The sequence below is a fragment of the Rutidosis leptorrhynchoides genome, chromosome 4 (assembly GCF_046630445.1).
Source record: "Rutidosis leptorrhynchoides isolate AG116_Rl617_1_P2 chromosome 4, CSIRO_AGI_Rlap_v1, whole genome shotgun sequence".
Taxonomy (NCBI): Eukaryota; Viridiplantae; Streptophyta; class Magnoliopsida; order Asterales; family Asteraceae; genus Rutidosis; species Rutidosis leptorrhynchoides.
The window spans coordinates 191,534,149-191,559,107 of NC_092336.1; the positions used below are offsets into that span (position 1 = coordinate 191,534,149).

A 24,959-nucleotide genomic window follows, 5' to 3' on the forward strand; every position below is an offset into this window, starting at 1 on the left:
GAAGGGTGGGCTGGCTGGTTTATATTATATTATTAATAATTATATAAAAAATGTGATATTTTTACTCACTCATTTATGAACAATTCATCTCGGGCATCGAACTTACAATCTCAAATAAGTAATTTCAATAAAGCTAGGCTAAAGAAAGGCTCCTTGGTATATAAATATGATATTGTAAGGTACATGTGCAATGTAACTATACGTGAAAACGGCTTATCTTTACAAGAGGCGTCGTCTCTATGATATTTCATGAATTCCTTGAAAATGAACATTATTTGCGTAACATAGCTCCTTAATCCACACCTTCTTACTACGCTTTTTACACTCTCTAATATTCATCGAAAGGAGTTTCATTGTGCATTCGTTAACACCCCTAATTGATCAATGAGCTGCGAAAATAACGATTTTATTTTATCTTCATCAAAACCCGTTCTAACAGCAAAATCCGTTCTAACAGCAGCCTTAGCCATCGAGTCGATCTCATTTCCAAACATCTTCGAAGGGAACTTTGTAAAAATCGTTATTGTGTTCAACAAGAACCTCCATACCGGGAACATGGAACTCCCCTTATTCTTTCTTACTCCGATGGAATTACAGAAATTTCGTCATCTGAGCTACTACTATCATCCGAGTCTCCTTCCAATTTTATATTCCGAGTCTCCCGAAGTATTACGTATTTTGCAATACCAACCACTATCATCCTTGCGATATATCGATCTCCCACCCTTCTCCCGCCCCTAAAACTGCCGTTCACCGAAAGAAAACTGTCGAAAAAAGTGGATTGCCGCGTGTATTTGAAGACTTACGGTTACCAGATGTGCTATCCATCATGCGTATCATTAGTCGTAGGTGTGCTTGAAACACTAAGACTATGAGTATTCATATTTCCTATTTTGTTGGTTCAATCGAAATTATTACAATCTTCATTTCCGAGCTTCAATAAAAACCAAATGTCATATAAGCCTCTTGATCTTCGATCGTCAAATTCGTCTTTAACTTCACTGAATGTTCATTAGTTTAGATAACTAGGAAAAGAGCTTATTCTTGGAGTAAAAAAGCTATCTTAAGTGTATGTGCATAAAAATTATACCGGGCAATCAAGACCAATATACAAAAAATTGAGTGTATTTGGTCAATCATTTGGGTCTATTAGGTCTGGAGAAAGCAAAGAGAATGGGTACAATATGGATCCATCTTTAGTTCTGCGATATGTTAGAAGATCCATCTAGACCCGTTGAAACTCATTTCCAATCCAAAAACTAACAAAATGAAAAATTAAAAAACTTAGAAAATTAACAAAATTAAAAAGTTAAAAAAATAATAAAAACAACAAAAATCAAAAATTATTTTTTTGAAAAAGTAAACTTTTTTAAAAAACGTATTAAAAATGACAAAAAAATAAAAAAAGTTAGAATTTTTTTATATTAAAATTATTTTTTAAAAATAATAAGGAAAAAGTTTTATAAGAAAAAATGGGTCTCGACCCGACCCGACCCAATCCGTTTGGACCCGACCCGTGTGACCCATTTGAAAATTACCCATGACCCGTTTTGACCCAAACCCATTTGGGTCTCGACCCAACCCGACTCTTTTACATGGCTTAGAAACATTAGACCCAATAATTCAAAGAGCTATATACTAAAAAATTCTCTTTAATATCTAACTTTTTAGGTAAAGGGTTTTACCCGGAAAAATTATTAAAAATAATAATAATAAGATACAAGAAAGCAAAAACGACCTCAAGCGCACCTAGAGGCCCCACGAACAACCAAAGAACTATGCTAGATCCTAACCACAAAAAGAACTAGCAAGACCAACACATCTAACTACCAACCAGTCTTACTATGGACACAACCTATAACCAGCCTGATTTCATACCAAACGTGGTTCTTTCATTAGAAAAAGTTTTCGAAGCCATAAACTCAGCAGTTTCATCTTTATCAGATTCAACATCGCTTTCTTCATCAATTAATCTAAACGCCTCATTATTCAAAGCATTGAACGCGTTCTGAGTCTTCACTTATGGACTTTTACTTGTCCCTGATTCCGGCTTCTTTTTGTCACCCGGAACACTCTTATGCAACCCATTATTAGACTCAATATTCTTCTTGGGCCTATACACCAATTTTTGCTTCAGTTTGCTTACACCAAAAGTAACCTTCTGCTTGTTATTACCCTTTTGTCACTTCTTTCGCCACCTTCTTGCCCACTACCTGAAAACCATCTTCATCGATAGACCAATTACCCTCAGTAAAAGTCACCTCTTTTGGATTCACCACTTTTGGACACTGAGCATCTGAAAACTCAACTTTTGGACATTGAGAATCTGTGTGTCCAAAGATAGCACAATACGCACATCGAGGGGGCTTCCATTCATATTCCACCTTTAAAGAACATACGGATTTGCTCTTAACATTGACACATGAAATCGTCAATTTGATAATATCTTTTAAATCTTTATTCGACGAAACTTCAATCAATGCTCGAGCAAAATTAGGCGTCCCCCACGACTCTAAACACATTGTGCTCGTGTATGAATCCAACCTCATAGGAGTGCCAATATTTGATGCTATGACACTCAGCCCTGTCTCAGTGAATCCTGCAATCGGAATATCATGAAACTTTACCCAAACCGGAACCCGTGTTAAATCCTCCATAGTTAAGGGGGCATCAGGAGACCATGAATTAAGGATATAGGAGTGTGACGATCGCTCCAAATCCATATGGACGAATACGTCATTCATCGATTTCATTGCGAGGTATTTGACCTCTATATGATACGTTTTATAAACATTGCATTCATTTAAAAAGGTATACCATAAATGAATAATTAAATCCAAGGTTTTCGACATCTGATGATTTCTACATATAGACAATCACCGTAAATAATAGTTTACAATAATACTTCCATTGACAATGCAGTCAAAATAGATACATGATGATGGTTTTGTGAATGCAACATTTTATTGAATAAAGCATGTATGACTCCATGCACATAGCTTGTATAACATATAAGCAAACAGCGGAAGACTTCTAGGAACCTGAGAATAAACATTCTTGAAAGTGTCAACACAAAGGTTGGTGAGTTCATAGTTTTAATGTTTCGCATAATCTGTATATAAAGGTGGATCACAAGATTTCAGTTGTTTCATCCAGATACATTTATCAAAATATTCTACAAGATTGAGCACCCTGGTAACTAAACTTTAACGTCTATAATAAGTACCCCTATTTTAACATACATGCAACCAACATGTACAACACACGCAATCTAACGTGTACTAACCTCAAATAGCATACGTCTGTGTTGTAGTTCAGGCTAGGGTTTCTATACCTGGAACAGACGGGGATGTCAAGCCCTATGGATCCATATATAACTACTCGCGCCCACCAGTTCTTATAACCGGCAGTTACTAGTTACCAAAGCTAAGGGATTTTCGGTTCAAACTCAGTGTAGAATTTAGTATGTACTTGTATCCATTGCGTTTAAAATAAAGTGCATGTATTCTCAGCCTAAAAATATAGATTGCAAAAGCAATTAAAAAGGGAGCATATGAAACTCACCTTAGCAGCACATAAAGTCGTTCACCGAAATGTGACCGAAACTCGGAATACCAAATAACCGTAGATCTCAACCTAGAGAACATATGTTGGTCAATAAATGTCTATCAAGCTAGGTCAGGTCATAGTGTATCACAATCCTAATGCTCGAGATCGACATACAAAAGTTATCAAAAGTCGTTTCAAAAAGTTAATCTGACTCAATACTATAGTTGAATGATCATGGTAATCGAAACATTTTAACATTCCACATAGTTTCCCAATACTTGTAAAATTAAACTATAGTTTTTATAAGACTTTAAAATATGATAAAACAATCAATTTTGACAATTGTTCAACAAAACGAGACGTGCCTTAAGTAAGAATTCATTTACTTAATTAGTAATATTTGAAAATCCAAATTATCAATCTTATAAAAAAGTTGTTTAAATATCAATTGCAGATTCAAAAGCTTAAAGTCAATCATAATTCAGTTGACCATATCTTTTAATTCGTTTATCGAAATTACGCGATTTCTAAATGAAAAGTTATTGATTTTTCGCCAGCTTTCCAAAAAACATGCACATCATATACTTTTTATCAGTAGCATATGTATCAAATTCGTGATTCATCATAAACTATCTAACGACAAGAATTAGCATACAAGCATGCATAAAAATATATATACTCGAGCACTAGACATGGATACACTAATAATATATAAAAGATAAGATATGAATGCTCACGTATCAATATTGTGATTCAATATTGCAGGAAGTACGTAGACGCAATAGAGATGATAAACACTAGGTTTGACTTGCGAATAATACTCATGAACCACCCATAACCTCCATAGCTATAACCCATAGTTTCCATAGCTCTATCCCGCTCGAAAACCCATTTCGAAAGTAACCCGCTCATGACCTCTTCGTAGTATTTTATGTATAATACTACTAATAATAATACTCCTAACCAAAAGATTAATAATAATATTAATCTTAATAATAATAATAATAATATATATTTATATATATATACATTTACGGAGGAATTAATATAGAAGAAGAGTGTGTGCTTTGTGACCAGATTAATCGAGCTTTTATAGACTTGTCCTGAAATCCCCTACCATGCGATCGCATGGCTGTATAGGCATTTTCCCATGCGATCGCATGGGCCAACTGTCCAGCACACAAATGTTTTGTAATCTAGCTCGTCGACATAATTAAATATAATATATATAATATATATAATTTAAATTAATTAATTATATATTATATTATATTCTCGTGCACGGTTATCTTGTAATTTTGGTTCCGATGTCTTGTACGTTTACGTTCGACTTATGTCCCGCTTCTGGTTTCTCGAACGCATTTTCGTACGCTTAGAAAACTAATACTTTTCGTTTCGCGAATCGTACCTTTGTCAAAATATAGTCTTAAATTATCCATAAACTATACCACTCGAGATATAACTTATACATTTGAGTGTTTTGGTCATTTACTTCTATAAATCATTGCCTCGTTATTTATTAATATAATATTATTTATCAAACGTTTTAAAACCAAGTTAATATCTATTCTCAATATTCATAAACACGTTTTAAATACACGTCGCAAGTTATTCATACTATTAATATTCCAACTTATCATATATATTCAAATAGATATTTAAACCAATAAGTTTAATGCACAGTATCATACAATTAATACATTGTTACGTTTTCAAGTTATAGTATATATATGTATCTATATACATATAATTGTTCGCGAATCATAGAGAACAGCCGATGGGTAATTGAATAGTTTAAAAAAAAATATTGAGATTCAGTTTTACAGACTTTGCTTATCGTGTCGGAAACGTTAAAGATTAAGTTTAAATTTGGTCAGAAATTTTCGGGTCATCACAGTACCTACCCGTTAAAGAAATTTCGTCCCGAAATTTGAGTGAGGTCGTCATGGCTAACAATAAAAATGTTTTTATGGCGAATATGAGTTGATAAATAGAGTTTTATCACCGTTGAATAATATGGATAAAACAATCCAATTACTCGAAGAGTATGAGAGAAGTTATCGTAATAGAGTGAAATAAAGGAATAGAGATTCGTCTTAACTTTTGACGTAGTCACGATTTGTTTCCGGAATTTAAGGAATAGAAAAATCTTCATAATCCAAATAAGATTTGATTCTTCGGATTTTAAGGAAATTGATTGCTCTATCTGTTATTTCGTTATAAATTAACCCCTTCCGTTTCATTTATTTTCACCACTCCTATAATCTTCTTCCTTATTTCATACTTCTTAATAGATTGTGAAAATGCTTAATCCAGTTCTGATTCTTGATATTTTCTTGGCTATCGTATCCTTCATTCTTCTTTTTCATCTGCCACAAGCGGAGGTTATTTTCTTCTACTATTACCTTGGGGTTATAGTGTTTTTCATTCTCCCGTGTCTTTATATTGCTATACGCATTGATATACACGGTTTGTAATTTCGGGATTTTTATCGGGCTTTTTATTCTCCATTATATTTCGGAGCTTCATGCTTTTGTTTTCTTTTCCCGACCTTAAGTCAAGCGGATAATGGTCCAGAATTCGTAACTATGCATTTCAGAATGAACATAGTCAATGTTCTAAGAAAGAAATTGTAATGGCACGATCTTGATTTGTCAAATTACCAGAATATCCGAAAAAGACCGAATCATCAAGAAAAATATTTTCTTGATATATTTAGAGATTATATAGAATGAAAGAGTTATGTAACATGGTTCATGATGAGGGTGTGATCTGTGAACCTTTATCACGTTCCATTTGAAACTCAGCATGACTTACTGTAATATAATCACGTTGATCAAGTGTCATTATATTATACTAACTCATGCTTCAATTCCCAACACTACTTCAAAAACATCCATTTTTTGAAATTTTCAGAATTTAGAAACTATAATAGTTTCTTTTATGATGTAACACAGATAGCGCGAAGAAATAAATAATTTCGGATGATAATAGTTATGAAGATATCTTCAGAAATATCGAAGATATTTATAATGAAAGATATGATAATATCTTAGAATTTCTAATATCGAATGATGATGATGAAGATTTGTTCATAACGGATTTTGGGTCAGGAGCAAGGTATTCGTTGATGACTTCAGCAGATACTGAATCATTTGTATTCTTTGAAGGCAGGTTTAGTCTTTGTGATTTGTCCACAGCCTCCTTCATGGTCTGCTCAATCCGTTTTCCAGTTCCAAACCTTCTCTTTTTCTCAGCTTTACCACCATACTATTCTTTATCATCAAACTTTTGACTGTTAAGGTCGTTTACAGTTTTTGCTGCTTCATCAGCATTTTTCCAAAATTCGGAGAACTAGTTTCGCAGTTTGGGGTATTTTTCAGAAACTTCACATTCGAAGTAAGTCAGTCTAGGAGATGGACATTGTATATATATAACTGTTGATGTAGAAACGATGCGAGATTCAAAATACTGATTGCTGATTCCCGGTAATTGGTACGGCAATTCTCGTTACAAGACGCGGATGAGTATATGATAGGGTTTTAATGAGTATAAGGATTTTTCGGAAGGTCAAGGATCAATGAAGTTGTTGGTAAATTTACTGCTAATGTGGTGGAACATGAAAGGTTCCCCGGTAACAAGAACGTATATGTCAAGGTTACAATAAGGCTAATTTGAAAAGTCGAAGTTGACTGGTTGGAAGTGTGATAAAACTGGATACTTTGAAAAGGAATTGCAAGATTATTTTTGGTAATAACAATGCTAAAGGATCTTTCACAGTTTTGAAGTCAAAGTATAGCTTTGAAAGATGTATAGATCTAAGAATGATGTCACCGGTTCAGAGTTATGACTTGGATTCTGATCCGTTAATATCAGAATATGTAATTGAATTTATATGAAATGATTGTGTATCATTGTGAAGAGAGTGAGTATAGTTAATGATTTTTGAATCAAAATTGAAGAATGTACAGTGTAACATATCAATTGCGAACTTAAATATTTCCCCGGGTATTACCTACCCGTTAAAGATTTCACAAGTAATATTTTGTACAAAAGAATTTTTCATTACAGTCTTTATGAAAATATATGTATGTATATTTTTCTTCAGATGTAATACAAATTTTAATGAGTTAATATCATATTAAGCTCATTTATTTTTTGACTTGAATTAAAAATAAATAATCTCTAAAATATTGGAGATTACATAATCTTCTCGGAGTATTTCACTAATGAAATCAATACTTCATTATTTATTCTTATTGATATTCCTCAGTGAAGGATGTTGGTGTTCGTGGAATTTTTGTGAACCTTACAAGGCACAGATGATGTTTTCTGGAAAGTTTCGAGTACATCGAAAATGAAAATGTAAAATCAATTATATAATTGAATAATACACTTGGTTTATTAGGAAATGAAATTCATTGAGTTGAAACATAGATTGTAGTTAACGATGGTTAAGTCGCTAACGAAAGATGTACATTATAGCATATTAGTTATATGAATTAACCGAGTAATATCTACCCTTTTTCAATTCATACACAATAGCTTAGTACGAAAAGATTTATGATGGTTTCAAAATTTATATATATAAGATATAAATATAAATTCTTCAGAGGAATTGAGTTAATGATTCATAATTCATTAATACAATATAATCGTTGTTGATTCGTAATGATGTCCACGGTGATTCTTGAACTGGCGGAGCTTGTGATCTAGTAGATGCTGCTGGTGCTGACGATGCTGATGGTACTGTTGATGTTGTGATATAACAAGTCTAGCTTGTAAATCATACACCATTACGATTAGGGTTTCTACTCTATCTGATTTATGGTTAAGGCTAGAATAGATAATCTCTAAAGTTTAGAAATTACATAATCGTCGTAGAATGTTTCTCCGATGAAGTTATGAATCCATACTTCATCGTTTGTTGTTTTTGGTACTCCTTGGTAACTATGGTGCGTATGATGTTGATATCCGAGGTACAGATTGTGATGTTGAGGCGTGTGATGGGGATGTTGTTGTTGGTGGTGGCACTGGTTATGCTGCTGGTGTTTGTAACCTTTGCACCATATTCTCCAAAGCCACTACTCGAGCGCGAAGCTCGTTGACTTCTTCTATTATACCAGGATGATCGGTGGTTCGGATGACCGGATAAATAAGATTTAGAATATGGGATAGTATACAATCGTGACGAGATACTCTGGAGATGAGAGAGAAAATAGTATTACGAATAGGTTCACCGGTAAGTGCTTCAGGTTCTTCGCCAAGAGGGGAATGTGGTGGATGGAAGGGATCACCTTTTTCTTGTCTCCAATGATTTAGTAGACTACGAACCCATCCCCAATTCATTCAGAATAGATGATGGCTAATTGGTTGATCCATTCCGGTTACGCTGCTTTCGGAGCTCGAGTGAAAATCCATATCGGAATAGCTGTCGGAATCTAAGGAATTTGAACTAGATACATGATCCATTTTGTGTAATCAAGGAAAAGATTTTTGGAATGAAATAGATTATAGGACTAATTTGATACTCCTCAATACATAGTTTACATATGTATTTATAATATCAGAATCCCATAAGTTACGGAGGATTTTACGGAAGATGTCAGGCAAAGTTTACTGTAATAGATATGCCAAGATATGAATTTTGTCTATACACTATCTATGTAATCAATGCAGTAAGACGCGTTTAGACTTAAGATGATAGACAGGTAATTTCTGACAAGAAATGATAAGCAAAACTTTTGACATGCAGACACAGTCGAAGTCCAGACTTACTAATGCATCCTAACAACTATCAGTTAGACACACTCATGCAAGACCTGGTTCGCTAGGACCAACGCTCTGATACCAACTGTGACGATCGCTCCAAATCCATATGGACGAATACGTCATTCATCGATTTCATTGCGAGGTATTTGACCTCTATATGATACGTCTTATAAACATTGCATTCTTTTAAAAAGGTATACCTTCAATGAATAATTAAATCCAAGGTTTTCGACATCTGATAATTTCTACATATAGACAATCACCGTAAATAATAGTTTACAATAATACTTCTATTGACAATGCAGTCAAAATAGATACATGATGATGGTTTTGTGAATGCAACGTTTTCTTGAATAAAGCATGTATGACTCCATGCACATAGCTTGTATAACATATAAGCAAACAGCAGAAGACTTCTAGGAACCTGAGAATAAACATGCTTGAAAGTGTCAACACAAAGGTTGGTGAGTTCATAGTTTTAATGTTTCGCATAATCTGTATATAAAGGTGGATCACAAGATTCCAGTTGTTTCATCCAGATACGTTTATCAAAATATTCTAGAAGATTGAGCACCCTGGTAACTAAACTTTAACGTCTATAATAAGTACCCCTATTTTAACATACATGCAACCAACATGTACAATACACGCAATCCAACGTGTACTAACCTCAAATAGCATACGTCTGTGTTATAGTTCAGGCTAGGGTTTCTATACCTGGAACAGACGGGGATGTCAAGCCCTATGGATCCATATATAACTACTCGCGCCCACCAGTTCTTATAACCGGCAGTTACTAGTTACCAAAGCTAAGAGATTTTCGGTTCAAACTCAGTGTAGAATTTAGTATGTACTTGTATCCATTGTGTTTAAAATAAAGTGCATGTATTCTCAGCCCAAAAATATAGATTGCAAAAGCAATTAAAAAGGGAGCATATGAAACTCACCTTAGCAGCACATAAAGTCGTTCACCGAAATGTGACCGAAACTCGCAATACCAAATAACCGTAGATCTCAACCTAAAGAACATATGTTGGTCAATAAATGTCTATCAAGCTAGGCCAGGTCACAGTGTATCACAATCCTAATGCTCGAGATCGACATACAAAAGTTATCAAAAGTCATTTCAAAAAGTTAATCTGACTCAATACTATAGTTGAATGATCATGGTAATCGAAACATTTTAACATTTCACATAGTTTCCCAATACTTGTAAAATTAAACTATAGTTTTTATAAGACTTTAAAATATGATAAAACAATCAATTTTGACAATTTTTCAACAAAACGAGACGTGCCTTATGTAAGAATTCATTTACTCAATTAGTAATATTTGAAAATCCAATTTATCAATCTTATAAACAAGTTGTTTAAATATCAATTGCAGATTCAAAAGCAATTCAATTAAAGTCAATCATAATTCAGTTGACCATATCGTTTAATTCGTTTATCGAAATTACGCGATTTCTAAATGAAAAGTTATTGATTTTTCGACAGCTTTCCAAAAAACATGCACATCATATACTTTTTATCAGTAGCATATGTATCAAATTCGTGATTCATCATAAACTATCTAACGACAATAATTAGCATACAAGCATGCATAAATATATATATACTCGAGCACTAGACATGGATACACTAATAATATATAAAAGATAAGATATGAATGTTCACGTATCAATATCGTGATTCAATATTGCAGGAAGTACGTAGACGCAACAGAGATGATAAACACTAGGTTTGACTTGCGAATAATACCCATGAACATTACCCATAACCTCCATAGCTATAATTCATAGTTTACTTAGCTCTATCCCGCTCGAAAACCCATTTCGAAAGTGACCCTCTCATGACCTCTTCGTAGTATTTTATGTATAATACTACTAATAATAATACTCCTAACCAAAAGATTAATAATAATATTAATCTTAATAATAATAATAATAATAATAATAATAATAATAATAATAATAATAATAATAAAAATAATAATAATATATTTATATATATATATATATATACATTTACGGAGGAATTAATATAGAAGAAGAGTGTGTGCTTTGTGACCAGATTAATCGAGCTTTTATAGACTTGTCCTGAAATCCCCTGCCATGCGATCGCATGGCTGTATAGGCATTTTCCCATGCGATCGCATGGGCTAACTGTCCAGCACACAAATGTTTTGTAATCTAGCTCGTCGACATAATTAAATATAATATATATATATAATATATATAATTTAAATTAATTAATTATATATTATATTATATTCTCGTGCCCAGTTATCTTGTAATTTTGGTTCCGATGTCTTGTACGTTTACGTTCGACTTATGTCCCGCTTCTGGTTTCTCGAACGCATTTTCGTACGCTTAGAAAACTAATACTTTTCGTTTCGCGAATCGTACCTTTGTCAAAATATAGTCTTAAATTATCCATAAACTATACCACTCGAGATATAACTTATACATTTGAGTGTTTTGATCATTTACTTCTATAAATCATTGCCTCGTTATTTATTAATATAATATTATTTATCAAACGTTTTAAAACCAAGTTAATATTTATTCTCAATATTCATAAACACGTTTTAAATACACGTCGCAAGTTATTCATACTATTAATATTCCAACTTATCATATATATTCAAATAGATATTTAAACCAATAAGTTTAATGCACAGTATCATACAATTAATACATTGTTACGTTTTCAAGTTATAGTATATATATGTATCTATATACATATAATTGTTCGCGAATCGTAGAGAACAGCCGATGGGTAATTGAATAGTTTAAAAAAAAATATTGAGATTCAGTTTTACAGACTTTGCTTATCGTGTCGGAAACGTTAAAGATTAAGTTTAAATTTGGTCAGAAATTTCCGGGTCATCACAAGGAGTGGAACGAATAATCCACGGCCCCGATTCTAACACACCATGCAAACCCATTTCTGTTGCAAACTTAAAGAAGAAGAAGCCCTTGGAGTTCATCATTATTTTTTCCAACCCGAACTTCTTCCACACGTTTGTAACATAATTTTTGACAACCGGATATGCCACTCTTTTGCCTAGAAAATACCCGTAAAGAGTATTACTATACCGTTCATTCACTTCCAAAATAGAATCCAGCGGTAACTCAGCATCGATGCCATCATCTAAACTAGCAAGAGAATCAATGAACCTAAAATTCACCGTCTTTTTTTTTTTTTGCCTAGAAAATACTCAGTAATATTTAACTATGAGTTTATATAATATTTATGGTATACGTTATACGTTTAGTAATTGTTGTGTAGCTAGAATTGTAAATGGATCGATATAAAAACCCCATTAACTAATTGGGTCCGATTTGGGTTGATGTATGAATACACCAACCAAGACACAACATGAATCATCAGTAAATAGCTAGGTCATCATGTCTTCATAAAGCAATAACGATCAAAGGCCCCGATTACCTCACGAAAGAAATCATCATAACGACATGATTGGTTCTGATACGACTCATAACAGTCGCTTTTATCAACCCCGGCCAAGTTTCACAATTCATATACAGTTCAAGTGTATACAATTGGCTCAAGGATAACATATATACAGTTGTTGTACCATAATAAATCTAGAATCAAATCAACTTTATCATATTTACAAAGACTAATTAAGAGGCCTTAACCAACATACTTACAAACATATTCACAATCTCAATCTAAACCCGAAAAAAAAAAAAAAAAAAAAAAAAAGTTAACGAAAACCAGAAAAACGCATGTGCACTTTACCAACACAACGTTGATCATCAGTTTATGTACAGTTTCCAAAGAACCGAAACCAGGTATAAAGAAAGCCTATTGATTTATTTACACGAAGATTTTAAAATTTTCAAAAGCTATACGGCTGGAAAACTATAGAATGTGCAAGCTCGTCGTTAAGCTTTATGTTCAGAGGTGGCATACCCTTTTGCTTTAGTATATCATATGCGCGACTGCAATAATAATAATAATCCATCAATTGATTAGCATAAATAAAATTAACAAATGACAATATATAAACAAATTTTCAACAAATTATCAACAAACACTTAAAACACCAAGTAACAAGCTCATGACTTACTCGTTCAAGATTGCAACAATGTTATTCCTTGTTTGAGCAATGATATTTACGTTCTCGTACAACTGTCACGTGAGAAAAAATCAACCATGTATCTTAAGTAACGATTGTGTCAAATATGATTACAAATAAGTAAATGGGTAAGTTAAAACTTGATAAATGTGTGTTTGTTTACCTTCATTGCATTACAATTTTCAGAAATTTGTTGCAAGGCTTTGGCATTTTGTTCAAGAAGCATGGGCGACGGACCATCAATAGCTGCAACAACAAACATTTTTTTACAAAAAATAATGAAAGAAATTATAATAATAATAAATCATTTACAAGACAAAATACCAAAGATGACATGAAATGCACCATCAAGAAGAAATATTTTATGTAAAGAAATATTAATGTGGATACATTCATGAACGATAGCAACATAAATCTCGTTTCTTACAAAGTGAATCAAAAGCACATAATTTGATTGGCAAATAAAGTAGGTACCAACCTGCACAAGAGATGACATCATCATTGTTCATTGAGGTCGGTGATTGAGAATACGGAAGATCGCTGTCACGATGTGTCCCACCAGAAGATGGTTCCGACTGTTGTACATCAACTTTTCTCTAAATATAAAACAGAATATACATATTTAGTAGGGGTGGCAAAACGGGCGGGTCAGGTCAGGTTGACCTATATTCACTCTTTTTGTCTTCTTTTTATTTTACAACAATTAATGAATAATGATGATTTTTAAACATATTCATGTAAATAGTCCTAAAAGCATACTTTTTTTACTTTGTGCTTCCTTGATGAATTGCTATCGTCTTTCTTTCGCTTATCATCTGGAAGCTTGTTCTGCAAAAATAATGAAAGACACAAATCAGAACATTTATTAAATTGGCGGTAATTGCATGTGCATTGTGATTGTTACAGCTCAAAGAATAAAAATTAAATCTTAACGCTAGATAAATTAACATATATCTAAATCTAAATAATCAGTGGAAACGAACTTTCAAGCACCCGGATAGTACTATCCAATAAATTTACAACGTTCACTATTTGGCACATGTTTTCAAGAACTGGTCTATTAAAATTTTCAAGAACGCATTTTCAACCTTCAGGATCAACTGTATTTCAAGATTACAGTATTTCGGCGGAAATAGATAGACACTGTATTTGTAGTACAGAAACTAATACTTAAATGTAAATATCACCTATATTGATCACAATCTATATATGGAGTTATAAGTTATAGACGCATATAAAACATAAATCTTATATAAATAATTATAACATTTAAACAGTTCGGATGAGTTAATAATTATTATTTTTTTAGCCAGAATGGGAATCAGTCAAAAGTCACCCAAAGTATATTTTAATCCATTGAACCTCCTGTACCGCGCATTTTAAATCATCATTCGTCATCATATAATGTAAATTACAAATGATAAAATCGTCATCATATAATGTAAACTTCAAATGATAACGATGGACTAAAAATGCTTGGAGGAATATTACAAAAGATTAATTCTAAAATTACAGGCCAAAAGTAGCTACAATGGGACTTAACTTCTATGATGTAATCAATGTAAGAAAAAAAAAAACGCAAAAATAGAAATGAGCTAAGAGGAATAGAGATCATACATTCAGCATCCATCTAAAACGTAGTGCCACATCCCGTATTGTTTTGTCATTCAACTGTCTTGCAATCTTCGCAAATTGTACTACTCGCTTTTCTGAGGCATATCTTCATAATAAGAACATCACCCATTATTATAACAAACCGGGTTGATGTATTAAGGATTAGTAAAACAATATTAATGAGCAAGTAGAATAACCGAAAGAATAAAATATGTTAAACCATCTACAATAAGTTCTGTAACTCGATTTTCCTCCAATGTTGATCGTGGAACCAGTCGGGGCAGTCGGTTTTACCCTTTTTTACGATTAGATATTACATCTTTAGCCCTCTTAACAATATATCCACCATTAAATTTACTGCATCCACCACAATTATGCAATAAATAGTTGTACTATATGCATAAGTATGGTGGATGTATCATATATTGTGGTGGATATATAATTATCCGTTTCGAAATTTACTGTTAGCTGCACAAAACATTTTCCCTGAAAAATTATTTTGACACAAACAATACAAGCATTTAAGAAACTTATAATATCATATTAACTCAAACAAAAACACTTTATAAAATAACTTAAAGAGTCTCACAATAAGTAAGCCCAATCCAAACACCCCTTTTCAAAAGAAAGAACAACAACAGCAAATCATTATTAGAAAATAACCCTAGTTAACATTAACTAGAAGTATCAAACCCATCAACAATTTCAAATATTTAATATTCAATATTCAACAAGTTTTAAAATTAATAACAAATTAAAAAACTTTACTAACAATTTTACCCACAAACCATATACAACAATAATTCAAGCGTTCAAGATTCAACAACAAATAAAATTTCACATAATTAAAATCTTAAATTAATTTAATACTCAATAACCGAAAAACAAGTGACATACTCTTTGAGAAGTTTTTCAAATAAAGATTGTTCATCACGGGTCCATTTGGCTGTAAGATTAATGCGGTGCAATAAAGCATGTTGAGAATGAGCCACCGCAGAATTCTCCGGCACGGCGGATTGACCACCGTTGGCGGTGGCAGCTCCATTGATGGTATCTCCAGTTGGGATTGCCATAAAAATCAAGAAAGATAGAATCTTTATCAGTAAAAAAGATTAAAGAATGCGAAACAATTTGACTACAATTGGATAATGGAATCTTTTTTTTTTTTCTTTTTCTTTTTATGTAGCAAAAGAAAAGAGTCGAAAACGAGTAAAATAGGGATACAGGGGAAAATTAAGGAGAAAAATAGGGAAGAAAAAAATAAAATTTGTTGTAAAAATAATAAATTCTCGGTAAATATTTATTTATTGTTTTTGAAGTGAAACGTGAAATATGTGGGGAAATTTGGGCGGTGGTGGGGTTGTTATTTCTGTTTGGGATCTGGTTGCTTATTTAATGAGAAGCAGATTATTTATTATTTTTAAATAGAATTTAAATTAAATTTAACTTAAATAGACATGATAGTTGAGTTGTACACTGATTTCTTTTCTTCTTTTTTATTTTGTTTTCAAGTCCTTTTGTTCGAATGAATAAGACGTCTGTAGAAAAAGAAATAAATAATCAATTTATTTTAGGTAATAAATAATCATTTGAATAATTAAATTACAAAAATACACTTCAATGTGATGTAGAGTGTGTTTGGATGAAACTAGCTGGAGCTGGAGCTTATAGCTGGAGCTGGAGCTGGAGCTTGAGCTTATGGGCAAGAGCTGGTGAAGCGACCCGTCCTAATTCATAAGGACGAATACAATAACATATGATTTCATTGCGAGATATTTGACCTCTATATGATACATTTTACAAACATTGCATTCGTTTTTAAAAGACAACCTTTCATTACATCGAAAGTTGACGACATGCATACCATTTCATAATATATCCAACTATAATTGACTTAATAATAATCTTGATGAACTCGACGACTCGAATGCAACGTCTTTTGAAATATGTCATGAATGACTCCAAGTAACATCTTTATAATGAGCAAATGCACAGCGGAAGATTTCTTTCAAACCTGAGAATAAACATGCTTAAAAGTGTCAACCAAAAGGTTGGTGAGTTCATTAGTTTATCATAATCAATCATTTCCATAGTTTTAATAGACCACAAGATTTTCATTTTCATTTCTCATAAATATACGTCCCATGCATAGAGACAAAAATCATTCATATGGATTGAACACCTGGTAACCGACATTAACAAGATGCATATAAGAATATCCTCTATCATTCCGGGACATCCATCAGACATGATAAAATAACATCGAAGTACTAAAGCATCCGCAACCATGGATGGGGTTTGTTAGGCCTAATAGATCTATCTTTAGGATTCACGTCAATTAGTAGATCGGTTTACTAATTCTTAGGCTACCAAGCAAAAGGGCATATTCGACTTCGATCATTCAACCATATAATGTAGTTTCGATTACTTGTGTCTATTTCGTAAAACATTTATAAAAGCAGCGCATGTATTCTTAGTCCCAAAAATATATATTGCAAAAGCATTTAAAATGGAGCAAATGAAACTCACTATACGATATTTTGTAGTAAAAATATGCATACGACGGAACTGAACAATGCAGGGTTGACCTCGGATTCACGAACCTATATCATTTATATTTATATTAAAACACATAGTCGTAATCAAACAAGTGTATAGATATTATTTTAGGTATTAAGATTAATATTCTTTTATACATAATTTTTATTAATACTTATTATACATTATGATACTTATTTGATATCTAATTAATGTTATTAGTTAAAACAAGATTTTATGTAGTATTAGTATATTTTATGTAATAAATATATTTTAATATAGAAAATTATTTATTTGATATATCAATAGTATTAATAACAGTAATCATAAAGATAATACTAATTATGATAAAAATCATGATAATTCTAGTAATAATAATAATAATAATGATAATGTTAATAATAAAAATGATAACTTTAATAACAATGAATCCTAATAATAATAACTATATAAAAAATAATGATTTTTCTAATAATAATACTAATATTTATTAATAATTATAATGATAATAATACTACTAATAATAATACTTTTTTTTTTGAAAAGCCAAATTCATTAAAAACACGAAGAAAACAAACACGAATCGTCTAGTTGCAAAGTAAGCAACTACTACTAATAATAATACTAATAATAAAAATGATAAAAATAATAATGATACTACTTATAATACTTATATAAATGATAATAATGTAAATTATATTAATAATAATAATAAAAATCATGATATCAATAAACATAATAATAATAATAGTAATAATAATAATAATAATAATAATAATAATAATAAATAATAATAATAATAATAATAACAATGGTAATAGCAATGACTACCTCTCAAGAAAATTTTCCAAAAATAATGCCTATGCCCGGGCTCGAACCCATAACCTCCTGAATAACGCAAACACTCTTAAACCACTCAAGCAATTCCATTTTTCTGAATTTATTACCAACTTATAAACCTTTAACTCGTTTTGTTTTGGCCCATCAACAATTAATCGACCCAACAGGAAAGATAAAACAAAGTCTCGGCCCAAGTTACCAATAACACAGCCCAATGAAACAAAATCTTAATAGCCCGCTAGCAATACAGTCCAATTCTAATTGCTAACAGCCCGCTAGCAAATACAGTCCAATTCTAATTGCAGATTTTCGTGGGTTTGCTATAGTAACAGAAATATTCGAAGGTTCTGCATCATCCCTTCGTTAATGTTACAGTAAACAGAAACAGTATAGCCATCGTAGCAGTAACAGTATTCGTTGGGTGTTGACATAAAGCAGATGCCATTTCACACTACAACCACGTTGGTTCTTATAGATATAGAGACGATGAAGAATGTGTTGCAGACGAAAAACTAGGGTTTGAAAGTAAAATAAATTGGGGGTTGATTTTGGAGTCGGCAGATGGATACCACAGCGATGATGAGTAATAGGGTAATTGATGGATTGATTATCAAACTAACGGGGGTTCGTGCTTCACCATGAACAACCCTATTGTCCATCGTCTTGCTCGTTGTTTAAACCGATTCAGAAATATTAAACAAGAACAACAAAACAGTCAGTTCATATTGTAGGTTGATGTGATAGTTTTAGTGGTAGTTTGCGAAGTCTAAACAGAAATAAAACCTACGCTGCAGTTAGGTGGTGTTAGAATGGCATTGTTAGCTAGTACAGGAAATCAAAACTTATAGGGACGGCTGCAGTAGTTATACGATTATGATCGTGGTGATTCTTGACGTTTGGCAGTGGTGATAGAAAACAGAAAAAATAAAGTGAAGGTTGTGGGTTTTAAGGTAAAGTGATGGGTCACGATTAGAAGGGAGAGATGGTGAGCGGTTTGTCCGGTGGTTGGGCAGTGGTGGTGATACGGTGGAGTGAATGGCGGTTATCATGGTGGTTGGGTGGTGATTGATGATAACAAATCGATGAGAATGAGGAGGATGATGTTCTCGTTGGTGGTGTGTGGTTTGTGGTGTATGGTTGTTCATAGTGGTGATGGGTGTTCACGATGGGTGGTGGTGGTTGTGACCGATTGTATGGCGGTTGAGGATGGTAGTTGCCGGAGGTGATTGGTAGTGGTAGTTGAGTTCTTGGTTGATCATACTTATATGTATATATATAAGGTAATATAGATAGATGGTTAAATCTCTCGTGTATACATGTGTATATGTATTATATAGATTAGATATAGTGGAAGCAAAAGACATTCACAGTAATATTAATAATATCACATGAATTATAGTCCACAAGACATAAAGCTAATTAGTGTTTGAAAATAGAAACCAGTTGTCTCATTTTGTACGTTTCTCAAACATGAATGATATATATTCATATATCTCTATCTGTTAATATAAACTATCTGTTAATATAAACTATTAATTCATATTCATAATAATAATAATATAATAATAACTTTATATCTATTTTCACATGTTGAAGACCATGAAATGAAACGGAACAAGTTGTGCAAAACAGTGACAACATAGTGAAGCAACCATTCATTTGGGTTCTTCTACCGACAGTTTTAATAGGAATAGTATTTCGTACTCCTGTGATAATCAGTGGCGAATAAAAGTCTTCAGAAAAAAATTCCAAATTTCTAAATTAACTTTATTTATTTATTCTGGTCATTATGGTATAAAAATTGGTCATTAATTATTTACAATTATTAAATAAAAAATTTAATAAATTATTAGCTCCCAACCCCAAGTAAAAATACTAAATGTTAAAACTAATTAAATACATTCTAATTATATTTTTAACAAAGCTATAATTCATATAACTTATTTTCGGATCATCATTTATTTTAAAATCATATAAGTTCGACTTAACTTCTCTAAATAATAATCGAAACGTCACACGAGTACTACTATCATTTACTAAATGAATTTGAAACCAAATATATATATATATTCAATATACTTTATATAGATTTATTTTAACAAGTAAATCTTATTATTACTTACATCATTTTTCATACCTATTTCTAACAATTAAGTTGTATATTATTTTACGTATTTATTTACAATAATAAATTCATACAACGATTAATAACATTTATTATGTACATATATTTATTTATATTTATATACATATCTATTCACAAATAGTTGTTCGTGAATCGTCGGGAATAGTCGAAGGTCAATTGAATATTTGAAACAGTTCAAATCTTTTGAGACTCAAACTTACAGACTTTGCTTATCGTGTCGGAAACATATAAAGATTAAGTTTAAATTTGGTCGGAAATTTCAGGGTCGTCACAGTACCTACCCGTTAAAGAAATTTCGTCCCGAAATTTGATTGGGATGGTCATGGTTGACAATAAATATGTTTTCATGATGCATACGAGCTGAAAATTAAAATTTTATCATCATCGAGTAATATAGATAAAACAATTTAATTTTTGTGAAGAGTACGTGTAACGACCCGGATTTTTTCGATCGTTTTATACTTATAAGATTAATATTTACATAAATTAAACCTTACCAACATGATAAGCAATCTAAATTGTTGAGACTTATGTTTTTGAAAAGAGTTTTACACAACGTTTGACCGTCCAATTTGACCGATGATATCACGAACTATATAACATACGATAATTATATGTTTGTGTATATATATGTATTTATATATATTTAACATGATCTAAGGATGGTTTAACATCTCATTGTGTACTAATAACAATGAGTTATAAGTATACTTTGAAACTACTAACTTAAGTTTTCAAAACGATAACTATACGTAACGTTCTTTGACATAAATACTTATAACTTATAATGCTTATACATGTATCGTATAGATATGTATTTAATCACTTTTAAAGGGCTTTTATACATAAAAAAATATAAGTATATTTACAAAAGATAGCTATATTTGAATCCTCGTTCCGTTTCTTCAAGATTTTTACAAAGTATATCTAGGGTATATGTACCCGTATCATACCCAGCTTCTATACGTATTTACTATTAGTATATACATATCAAATCAACATCCTAATCAACATTATTACTGCCCTAGATATGAGGTAATTAGGGATTGGAAGCTAGCATAGATTTTTATACAAAATAACAAACTAAAATCTTGTCTTTGTTCCCCCCATTCACGTTTTTAAAGGGCTTCCCCCACCTCATTTTTAGTTCACAATTTTTACTTCCAATTACCCTCTAACTCACCTACTTGAAAGCCATAAGAAACCCACATCAATTCAGCAAGTAACCATGAAGATCTAGCTTCAAAAACAAGCCTTCATCATTATAAGAAATTCCTTTCAAGAACACTTCAATAATCCTTCCAAGTATACAAGTTTACTTCCAACCTTTTGATCTAACTCCACCATTCTTTGATTCCAAGATTATTTCTTATCTCTTGCAGTAACTTTGTCCAAGTAACTTGAGGTAGTAACCTTGTTCATAATCTTATTCAATTCATATTCATATAGCTATCTTATTTTGTGTTATAAAATTTTAACAACAAGAACATAGTTTGAATGATTTCAAACTTGTTCGCAAACTAAATAGATCCTTCTAACTTAAATTTTAAAACACTTCAAGACCTGTAATATATCATAATGATATGCTAACTTAACAAGATACAACTTGATTTTACAAAGAACACCTTAAAACTGAATCTACATTGTTGGAGTGCAACCGGGGGCTGTTTTGGGTTGGATAATTAAAAACCATCTTAAACTTTGAATTGGAAGTTTATATTCTGGAAAAATGATATTTATTATGAACATGTTAATATATAAAAATCTCATGGTGTAACTCAAAGTGTAAGTATTTTTGTAAAAATGATCATCTAGATGTTGTTTTTACAACGGAAATGATCACTTTCATAAGATTCACCAAAGTTTGACCTATAACCTATGATTTTGAATGCAAACTAAGGTATTTACAGTTCATATTCATAAATAATGACTCGATCCAAGGAAGTGGCAAGTTGAACCAACAAAAACGGAGTTATATTGAAGAAACTACGGCTAAAATAAAATTGGGTATCCAAAGCTAGTTTAGCTACGAAATTAATTGGAGTAAAACTAAACTAATCATATGTTTGCTAATTAATATGATATTTTATATATATTTACTTATGATTTGATTTTATATATTTCAGGACCACCCGTAAACAACACGAGAAGATTAATTATAAGACCTCATGATTGTACGCAACACGTCATTTGACAACACGGTACTTTATGTACGCAACACGTCATTTGACAACATGGTACCATGGGTCGAGATTAATTCTGATCAATACGAATACGATGGGGTCATTATTTATTTATTGAGCAACTAATTGTGGACCACTAACATCGGACTGCTAACTACGGACTAATAGATATTAAAAGTATTATAAGTATATATGTAATGATTATTTGAAAAGAAAATATGTTAATATATTATATATATGGTTAGGTTCGTGATATCTATCGGAGATCAAGTTGTGTTAAATATCTTCAAAGCAAAAGTGAGTATATAGTCCCACTTTTAAACTCTAAATATTTCGGGATGAGAATACATGCATTTTATGATTTTTGTTATGGACACAAGTGATTAAAAATATATATTCTACGTTGAGTTGTACCACTGACATACTTTCCTGTAACTTGGTAACTACTATTTACATGAGGTATTGTAAATGCGAATCCTGTTGATAGATCTATCGGGCCTGACAACCCTAACCGGACTGGACGACCAGTATTCAACGGTTGCACAGTACTTCATTTCGGTGACTACACTTGGTACGGTGTAGTGAGATTTCATAATAAAGGGAATATGCGACGTTGATTAAATGTTAAGTATGGTTATCAAGTGCTCAACCACTTAGAATATTTTTATTAAAACGTTTATGTATATTAAATCTCGTGGTCTATATTTATAACGCTGCTAGCATTAAACCTATATCTCACCAACTTTATGTTGACGTTTTAAGCATGTTTATTCTCAGGTGATAATTAAATGCTTCCGCCGAATTATGCCGAATTTAAGCAGGATTTGGAGTATGCATATTTGTGTCAAAAATAAAACTGCATATCGAAAGATTTGTAATGTGAAATATGTTGAAAATCATATTGTTATTATCAAATGTAAAGTTTTTAAAACTAAGATTATCGCTAAACGATAATCATTATTATGCTGTTTGAACCTTTGATTATAATAAAGGTTATGGTTTGTATTATAAAAACGTATGCAGATTTTGAAAAATGTCACATATATAGGTCAATACCTCGCAATGACACCAATGAGTACGTGACGTTTATATTCGATATGAATGGGACGCTTCAGGTGGTATCAGAGCGTTGGTCTTAGAGAACCAGAAAATTTGCATTAGTGTGTCTTATCGAGTTTGTTAGGATGCATTAGTGAGTCTGGACTTTGACCGTGTTTGATTTCGAAAACTATTGCTTATCCTTGTTGGTTAAAAATTAATATGTAAATATTATGTGGTACTAACGTGCTAGTTGTTGTGTGATAGATGTCTGGCTTAGAACTTGTTATCACATTCAGTGACTCCGAACCAGAATCCTCAGATAGTGTTCCAGTCATTAACCTATCCGATGATGAAAACGACACCTTTGGGGAAGACTCACAATTTCCGGATGAATCAATTGAAGAGGAACCGAAAAGTGATCCTGAGGAGGAAGAAATACAGGAAATTACGAAAGACAAGTTCGAACGAGGAAAGAAACGAAAGGCTACTGAATTGGAAAATCCTAATCCCGAGTTTAGTGAGGATATTGTGGCACCAACTACACCAGACACTTCCACCCCTATTCCCGCTATTCCTATTAGTTCTATCCCGGCATCCAGTTCTTCAGCCCCTCAGCCAAAACATAGGGAGACAGCCAGGATAACCTTTAAGCGATTTCTTTGAACACAAATGTTTTGGGATATAGGCTAAATGATGCGCTGTTATTTTAAACCATGGGATCATATAACGTTTTGTATAATATTACTAGTGTGGCTTGCTTGATGTTTGATGTAAGATAAGCATATGTAAAATAGTGAAGTATGAAATGCATTAATTTTCCATGGTTGAGTATTATTTGGGTGGTAGTAATTGATTTCTAGACTAAGCTATTAAGTATGAACTTTAACGGGTAGGTACTACCCTAGATATAATTATAAAACGCTAATAAGAAGAAAAGGCTTTTATAATAATAATTGGTTCATATTATTAATAAGCTACGATGTACTATAAATACACACTACATCTATAATATTCCATGTGAATAATTATTTTTTTCATTCTTATTGAAGAATATGGCGCGATTGAACCGAATGACGGAACAAGAAATCGAGGAACTCATCAATCAGTGAGTGAACGATAGAATGTTATGGGTCGAGGCTGTAAGAGGTGCTGCAGTTAATCCAAATCCT

At 32.0% G+C, this 24,959-nt stretch overlaps 1 protein-coding gene across 1 annotated transcript; it reads right to left on the minus strand.

Moving 5' to 3' along the window:
* Positions 1–12,981: 12,981 nt before the first annotated feature.
* LOC139845603 (uncharacterized) lies at positions 12,982–16,252 on the minus strand. The gene is made up of 7 exons (XM_071835865.1): positions 15,940–16,252; positions 15,046–15,148; positions 14,188–14,256; positions 13,907–14,024; positions 13,592–13,674; positions 13,420–13,481; positions 12,982–13,291 (listed from the first exon to the last, which is right to left on the minus strand). Exons 1-7 carry the CDS (start codon positions 16,113–16,115, stop codon positions 13,189–13,191), a joined length of 714 nt encoding a protein of 237 aa, XP_071691966.1. The 5' UTR covers positions 16,116–16,252; the 3' UTR covers positions 12,982–13,188.
* Positions 16,253–24,959: the final 8,707 nt, after the last annotated feature.